At 35.8% G+C, this 8,747-nt stretch overlaps 3 protein-coding genes across 3 annotated transcripts; all 3 read left to right on the top strand.

The window, feature by feature from the left end:
* Window positions 1-267: 267 nt before the first annotated feature.
* LOC139876748 (protein POLYCHOME-like) lies at window positions 268-2,213 on the top strand. Its single transcript, XM_071864127.1, has 3 exons — window positions 268-343; window positions 494-921; window positions 1,502-2,213. The coding sequence occupies exons 2-3, from the start codon at window positions 514-516 to the stop codon at window positions 1,847-1,849; spliced, it is 756 nt and encodes a 251-aa protein (XP_071720228.1). The 5' UTR covers window positions 268-343; window positions 494-513; the 3' UTR covers window positions 1,850-2,213.
* A 1,431-nt stretch (window positions 2,214-3,644) lies between these two features.
* LOC139876738 (cytochrome P450 93A3-like) lies at window positions 3,645-5,760 on the top strand. Its single transcript, XM_071864119.1, has 2 exons — window positions 3,645-4,544; window positions 5,128-5,760. The coding sequence occupies exons 1-2, from the start codon at window positions 3,645-3,647 to the stop codon at window positions 5,758-5,760; spliced, it is 1,533 nt and encodes a 510-aa protein (XP_071720220.1).
* Window positions 5,761-6,191: 431 nt separating this feature from the next.
* On the top strand, window positions 6,192-7,356 carry LOC139876730 (polygalacturonase inhibitor-like). The gene is made up of 2 exons (XM_071864108.1): window positions 6,192-6,836; window positions 7,003-7,356. The coding sequence occupies exons 1-2, from the start codon at window positions 6,192-6,194 to the stop codon at window positions 7,354-7,356; spliced, it is 999 nt and encodes a 332-aa protein (XP_071720209.1).
* Window positions 7,357-8,747: the final 1,391 nt, after the last annotated feature.

Genomic DNA, 8,747 nt, shown 5'->3' with positions numbered 1-8,747 from the left:
AATAAAAAATAAAATCATTTGCCTAAAGCCAAACAGAGAAAGAATTTTAAAATTCAAAACATCTCCCTCCCTCCTTTGCTCACCGAGTAATAATTTTAATTTTACTTAATTATAAAATATAAAATAAATAAATAATAAATAAATTAAATTAAATTAAATTTAAAATTAAAATTAAATTTAAATCCAAATTTTTAGGTGTTTGAATTTGAAGTTTATATAAAACCGCCCAAATTTCATTTCAAAATTCACCATTTTTGCCTCTCCCAAAGCTCACTCCACACCTTCAAAATCACCACTGTTGTTGCTAAATCCGAACCCCCAATTCACGGCAGTTATCAATCAGGTAACCCAATTCTTTAATTTCATTTCAATTTCACATGTTCATCATCTGGGTATCTTTAAAACTGAAACTTTTCATCAAAAACTAATCTGGGTTTTCAGATCTTTGCATCTTAATTAATTTTACTGATTCCACAACCTTTTAATTTTGCAGGTTTGAAAAGATTTACAAAAATGCCAGAGGCAAGAGACAGACGATCGAGGCCAAACGACGTCATTGCAGATATATACAGTCGCCGTCTGACGTCAGTCGGTAGAATAGAAACCTTGCCGGATTTAGATGATAACGATAGAAGGATTGTAAATCAAACACCATTCAGATGGGGATCAACGCCGTTAACAGGTGGTGGTTTAGGTCATCAAATTGGTGCGACTCGTTTTACTAGAAGTGGTGTCGCCGGTGCCGGAATCGGTTTGTTTGGAACGCCGACAACAAATTACAGACGCGGCCGCCGAAATCAGAACTCTCCACCCTTTGGTGGCAGTGTCCGACGTGGCAGAATTGGACGTTCTGGTAACCGCAGTGTGTTACCTTCTTGGTATCCACGGACTCCACTTGGTGACATAACTCATGTCGTTAGGGTATGTATCTTCTATAATTACTTTGAATAATTGTTGAAATTTGGTATGTGTTTCTTGATTGGGGAACAATTTGAATTAATTGTTAGCTGATGATTAGTGTAGCAATAGAAAAATATTGAATTGAAGTATTTGCAGAAAGATTGGATGATGTGGCTGAAATAAGAAAATTAGGGTTTTTTTTTAGTTTTGTTTGACAGGCTCTGAACCTTTTTGGAAGGTGAATATGGTCTATTATTAAATTAGTAATATACAATGAACATACAATGAATCAATATATATAAACATTCATGGTAACTTAGTGTAACCAGTTACATCAAGTGTGCTAGAAGAGCAGGGCCAATGGATCAAGAAGGCTACATTTAATCATTGGCTAACATTAATTGGATTGGATGTATATAATGTTTTGTATTGAATTTATTATATATAGGGTATGTATCTATGATTAAATTTTTGAAAAATGTATCTATCATTACTGTGAATAATTGTTGAATTTAGTACTCCGTATGTGTTTATTGATTGGCGAACAATATGATGATACTGTATTGGATGTACATAATGTTTTGTATTAAAATTTATATAGGCGATTGAGAGGAGAAGAGCGCGGTTGGGAGATGGTGATGGTCAAGTTTCAGGGAGTCCAACAGCATCAGATGCTCAGCTCGAGCATGATCTTTCTTTAGTAACGCCAAAACCTAATGTGGAATCTAAAGTGTTTAAACCATCGAATTTGGGAAAGGTTTCATTGAGTTTAGCTGATATTGTTAATCAAAATGGTTCAGAGTTTGAGACACCCCAAAAGAAACTGCTAAACTCAATCGATATAGTTGAGAAAGTAGTTATGGAAGAATTGGGGAGGTTAAAAAGGACCCCAGCTGCTAAAAAGGCAGAAAGGGAGAAAAAGGTCAGAACTTTGATGTCCATGAGGTGAGTTGGTTGCAGAATCTTTCTTAGATTTGGTTGGTAGCTAAAGAAGGCTCTACTCTTAGTTGAGCATTATGAGGATTGATGAATCGGTGAGGTATCGTCGATTGATTGATCATCTACTGATGATTTTGGGCTTCTTTTCTATTATAGTAGTGTTTACCTTTTCCCTGTAAAGGTTTAGTAGGTATTTTGGTTATAAATGGAGTGTGATTTGAGCCTGTTAGATGATATATCATCTATTAATAGTGGTTATCCGTATTTGTAATAGCATTGGTGAAAGCTTGAAAGTACACAGTTTAACTGTTTAAGTAGTAGCAGGTTGGGTACAAGTAGTTGATGGAACTGTGTATAGCTTTTCACTCTGTAATAACGATGGTTGAAAGTTATATCGAATTTTCAGTAATAGTAGTGTTTTGGCGACAGTTGATTTAAGTAATACAGTATTGTATTAACATTGTTGTTCTTGCATAAATCATACAAGCAGATTAGTTAACAATTGTTGCTTATTGTGCTAGAATGTAGTATTAAAAAGCCTGATTCTGAGTAATAGCGTTTATTGCCTCATGTGAACTGTATACGTGTACTCCGTATTTGTAACAATGTTGTATTGTGCATAAGAGGTACAAGCAGATTACGTAACTGTTGTTGCTTGTGGTAGACTTGTAGAAAAGCTTGATCCATTTTGGGTGTGGGCTGGTGTTCTTTGTAATCGTTTATTGTCATTAACTCATTACTAGTCTTCACTTAAGTTTGAAGTGCTTTTATCGTAGTGATCACATAGGGGATGTTTGGGTCATCTTATGAGTTTATGGAATTTATGATATGTCCTAACAAATGGTTTAGGCAAATCGGCCTAATGCTCTAATTCTTCATTAAAGCTTGTAATTTTATACAGCTTATACTGATAGTCAAAACACTTGGCTGAACTTTATACCTTGTACAAATGAAAAGCTTAAGCTTCAACCTTTAGAAATTTCATGACATCAGAGGTTTTCTTGGTTTGTTGACTTGCTATTAATCTATTATTATTATTTTTTTTGGCAAACATAACGAAAATTTATATAAATATAGAAAACGTCTTCTTTAAAAGATACAAGAGAGTGAGGCTCATACCTAGAAAACGGTAAACATAAAAACTATCTATACCGACCCTCTACTTGACTAAAACCCGACCCTCTACTTGACTGAAATGTAACAAAAACTGAAAAATAAAACGATTCGCTAAACCGAGAAAATGCTACAAGACACGAGACCTAGAACATCAGGCTCAAATGCCCTTGATAAAGACGCCGAATTCTTCCATCTATTAAAGTATAATGATTAATAACTATATTTTATACTTTAATAGTTGGATTGTAGAATATCTTTTAATTTTCTCATAATCAAAATTGATAAAGAGCTACAGACTTCATATGATTCTCAACTGGTTTGTGTTACTGAACTTAAACTGATACCCATTATTATACTTTAATAGAACAAGTAAAAAATGAAGAACAAATTGTAACTGCATATATATAACTTAAAATAATGTAAACATCAGTTGAATATCATATCTTTGTCCGTCCAATTATACCTTTCCCAAACACAAACACAAAAATAAAGAACAAATGTAATCAACATCAACGACATAAACAATATTCTTGTTTCAATCCACTAAAAGTTGTTTTTTGATCTATAATGCTTGGCTCACATAAGAAATATACGGCCACATTCAACAAAGCTTCATTGAACTTTTAGTAATATATACCATTCAAAATACTAACAATCTCATAACCATCATCAAACCTTCATTTTATGCCATGGTTGACATCCATGGCTACTTCATCATCTTTATCATTTCACTCATTTCCATTCTATCATTTCGATCGCTTTATTCATCTTCACGAGCTAAAAATCAGCTTCCACCGAGCCCATTTGTCCTTCCGATCATCGGTCACCTTCACCTCCTTGCACCAATTCCTCATCAAGCGTTACATAAACTCTCGATTCAATACGGGCCAATTTTCAGGTTCCATTTAGGGTCAGTACCTTGTGTAGCCGTTTCATCACCCGAAATAGCTAAACAATTTCTTAGAACATACGAAACTGCTTATTTAGACCGTCCTCGTAACACCACCACAGTTTACTTAACATATGGATCAAAAGATTTTATGTTTGCGCCTTTTGGAACTTACTGGAAACAAATGAAGAAACTGGTTATGTCTGAGCTTTTAAACGGTCCAACGCTCGACTTACTACTTCCTGTTCGACAAGATGAGACTTATCGTTTTGTTAACTCGTTATTGCGAAAGGGTAAAGTTGGAAAAACTGTGAATGTTAAAAGTGAGCTTTTGAAGTTGACAAATAATGTGATTTCAAGAATGCTTATGAGTGAGAGGTGTTCGGAGGATGATAATGAAGTGGACGATATGGGGAAACTGGTTACGGAGATTTCGGAGATTACTGGTAAATTCAATCTTGCAGATTACATATGGTTCTGTAAGAATCTTGATTTACAAGGATTTAAAAAAAGAGCGAAAAAGATCCACAAACGGTTTGATGTTTTAATAGAAAGGATCATTAGGGAACATGAAGATGAAAGAAGCAAAAAGAAGGATAAAAATGATGTCAAAGATCTTCTTGATATTTTACTCAACAATTTAGAAGATGATACAATGGAGATCAAGTTGACCAAAGACAATATCAAAGCTTTTATTCTGGTAACTTTTTTTCTTTTAATACATAAGAGTAAACCTGGAAAACAGGTCGCCTTGGGTCGAGACCTGAACGGATTTTGGGTCGAAATGGGTCATGGGTCAGGATTTTTAGACTGGTTAAACGGGTAGGTATAAATGGGTTGGGTCGAGACCCCTTTCTTGATGTTTTGTGATACGTGTTTCAATTTTCAACTTCGCGTTTTTTATTTCAGTTTTGCAAAACTATACCTGGCAAAGCAAACCTAAAACTAAAACGCAAAACTGAAAAAATGAAACTTTAATTGAAAACTGAAACGCGAAACTGAAAACAGAAATGCGAAACTGCTAAAAACAAAAAACAAAGCTAAAAGCTAAAACACGAAACTAAAAACTGGGAACTTTATGGCTCGAACCGTTGGACCCGTATACAAGACTCGTTGGACCCGTCACTATTGTTGGACTTGATGAATTTTGACCCAATTGACCCAGTTCTTTAGACAAACCCATTTGACCCATTTTAAAAACTTTGGGTTTGCTTTGCCGGGTATACATAGGAGTCACACATTAATATGAAACGTCGATCTAACAATGTTTGTTTTGGTTCAAGAACTTATTTGTTGCAGGAACAGACACATCTGCACTTACTATAGAATGGAGTTTAGCAGAACTAATCAACCACCCAAGAATAATGAAGAAAGCGGTTGAAGAAATTGATCGCGTGGTAGGTACAACCCGACTTCTAGAAGAATCGGATATACCTAACCTTCCATACCTCCAAGCAATCGTAAAGGAAACCTTAAGGTTACACCCAACAGCTCCAATGATCCCAAGAACATCAACAGAAGATTGCATTGTAGCAGGCTACCATGTTCCTGCAAAAACAACTGTTTTTGTTAATGTGTGGGCCCTGGGGAGGGACCCAAAGAACTGGGACGATCCACTGAGATTCAACCCTGAAAGATTTGAAGGGAGTCAAGTGGATTTTAGAGGACAACACTTTCACATGTTGCCGTTTGGAAGTGGGAGACGAATGTGTCCTGGGACGTCGTTAGCAATGCAAGTTGCCCAAGTCACATTGGGTGTCATGGTTCAGTGCTTCGAGTGGAAGTTAGGAAAAGAAGGGGGATCAGGTCGGGTTGATATGAAAGAGGGACCCGGGATTACTCTTCCTAGAGCCAATCCTTTAGTATGTGTTCCTGTGGCTAGGCTCGATTCGATATTAGTTCCATGTTCTAGTTAACGCGCTATAGAAATCACATTAAGTTGTTTATATAGTTAAAAATGTCTATTTGTGTTTACAATCCACTGATTTGTTGAAGTGTTTTTATTGATGGGGTTTTTGTAATTTTATGTTAATTGTGGAAAAGTTTAAAACTTTCATTCTTTTGAAGGCATTTCTTGTTTGATTTCAAGTTTTTGTTATGGTAGCTATAAAGATTGGGAAGCTTCACTATGTATTGGATCATGTGTATGATACATTTATGCATAGAACAAAGGTATGTTCTAAAACATATGAAAATATGCACAACTTGATGTGAAAAATATATCTTCATAGTGACAGTCCACACTTATACAAAGTAGTCCATCTAATGCATCCATAAAATTTGCCCACAATCTTCACATTTTCCATATTATAAATACAGGTTTTCACTTTAACAATTAACCAAAAAAATGAAGACCTCATTCTTCACCTTCTTTACCATTACCATTTCCCTTCTTTACCTCACCCTTCCTCTTTCTCTTTCCCAACGTTGCAACCGAAAAGACGAGAAAACCCTCCTCAGAATCAAAAAGTCCCTCGGAAACCCGCCCGTTTTAACCACATGGACCCGAAACTCAGACTGCTGTAACTGGGACCACGTAGAATGTGACCTCTACAACGACCGTATAACCTCTCTCACACTATTCTCAAGTAACATCTCCGCTCGAGTCCCCGAAGCCCTCGGTAATCTCCCGTATCTCGAAACGTTAATCTTTCGTAAACTAACGAACCTCACGGGCCAAATCCCTGCAACATTTACTAAACTTACGCGCCTAAAAACACTTTCAATCAGCTGGACGAATCTATGGGGTCCGATTCCTTCGTTCCTTGGCCAACTCAAGAGTTTGGTAACGCTTGATTTGTCGTTTAATATGTTAAACGGGTCAATCCCATGGGAGCTTGCTACACTGCCAAATCTTGAAACTCTGCATCTTGACCGAAATAGATTAAGTGGGTCCATTCCTGACTCGTTTGGGACGTTTACAGGACGAGTTCCAGCAATTTATTTGTCTCATAACTTGCTGAATGGAACTATACCTAAAGAACTGGCTCAGGTAAACAGGGCGATTTACATGTAATCTTTTAGGATCGAGTTTATTTATTTCGGGAAACTTTTAAGCACGTTAAGACTGTAGTTAGCAAAACCCTTTTTATAATTTTTGGTACTAATCTACATTTTTAAAATATTTAAATATTTTTTCCCGGATCTGTTACTTGCAGGTAAACTTTACATGGTTAGATTTGTCAAGAAACAAGCTGCAGGGAGATATATCAGTGTTTTTTGGAACCAACAAAACGATTGAAGCCGCTGATTTTTCAAGGAACATGTTTAAATTTAATTTCTCAAACTTAAATGAGTTTCCTGCGACATTGGCCTCGTTAGACTTGAATCATAACAGGATATATGGGAGACTGCCGGAGTCGTTAACAGAACTAGATTTGCAAAAGTTGAATGTGAGTTATAACAAACTTTGTGGGGAAATTCCGGCAGGTGGAAGGCTGCAGAACTACGATAATTCGGCTTATTTTCATAACAGGTGTTTGTGTGGTTCTCCATTACCTGCCTGCAAATAAAACTAGAATTGTTTTTTTTTTCCTTTTATCTTGAACTTTTTTTGTGTACTTTTAACGTTCGATTGAGAAATTAATAAACATTATATGGAACTCGTCGATTAGTTAGTTATTAGAAATTTCATTGTTCGGCTAATTACATACATTTTGCTAACCTATACTTTTTTAGATATATTACAATTATACAAGTAGTAAGGTCACAAAGTAAGTAAGTAACATACAAAATAATTAGTTACCAGTTAGGTTCAGTGTGGCTTAAGATTGTTTACTGTATAACATTTGGTGTACTGATTAGATAGTTAGATGTTCATGCAGAATCCATGTTTGATGGTATTAGGTGACTTGTGTTATCTTGTTTTTTAGGTATAATTAGCTTACCTAATCAGCACAAAATGGATGTTAAAAAATGCAGCATGCATGAGATATTGAACGCTGATCATGTGAATTGATTGCACAACATTTGTGTGTTTCATCTTCTTTCGTGTATATGATTTTCCATTTTAGATCACCTGTTACGGTGACTGTAACATGGAGGCCTTCGAGGGTTTTTGAGGTGGGATGATTGTGACGTGACAATGTCATTGTTTGAAAGAGGGTTATTGGGAGTGTTGGAGGAAGCTTTGAGTAATGCGTTAATATATAATTGGAAGTTTGATGAAATATAAAGAAAATAATTTTGTAAATGTGATGTGTAAAATTTTGATTGGGTATTATATCATATTGCCCATCATGAATTTGCCTGGCGCTAACTTATTTTAAATCACACAGGTGCCACGTAGGATCTAGGTTATTTAACCTTAGTAACTAACACTTAGCTATGTAGAACATGCTCATTTGATCTTAGTCTTAATAATATGCACCTTTACCTCGGGCGTTTGCGTTGATCATCATTGACATGAATATAAATAAAAGTTAAATTCTCATTTAAGTTGTAACCCACTAATTAGGCCAAAAGCATACTAGGCGCCTGCGCTCAAATAGTGTTTAATCGGTAACATGTGTGATTATATATCTATATGATGTATGCTCAGACAGTGTATTATTACAGTAATGAAAATCACCAGAAGAAGACGCAAAACAAATCGGTTTCTTTGGCCGGCTAGTTTGTCCTGCCAACTTATTAGACCACTCCCAACGGGCCGTTATACAAGCCACCCTCGGTCATGCTATGGAGGGCTCCATTGGCATTGTATGTGCTATGCTCCGCCCTGATTTTCTCTCACAAGTTTCGCCCTCAAATTTTTCTTCATATAGCATCTTTGAGCGCGAATCATTTCTCTTTCTTCATTTAATTATGTATCATATACTTGTACTCCTAGATAAGAAATTTGTACATTCTTTTATTTAATTGTTTTTGTGGTATGCAATGAAGAGGGAGTTTGTCATGGTTGGTA

This window comes from Rutidosis leptorrhynchoides, chromosome 1, assembly GCF_046630445.1.
Source record: "Rutidosis leptorrhynchoides isolate AG116_Rl617_1_P2 chromosome 1, CSIRO_AGI_Rlap_v1, whole genome shotgun sequence".
Taxonomy (NCBI): domain Eukaryota; kingdom Viridiplantae; phylum Streptophyta; class Magnoliopsida; order Asterales; family Asteraceae; genus Rutidosis; species Rutidosis leptorrhynchoides.
The sequence above is the reverse complement of the archived record's forward strand: the minus strand, read 5'-3'. Positions and strand labels throughout refer to the sequence as shown.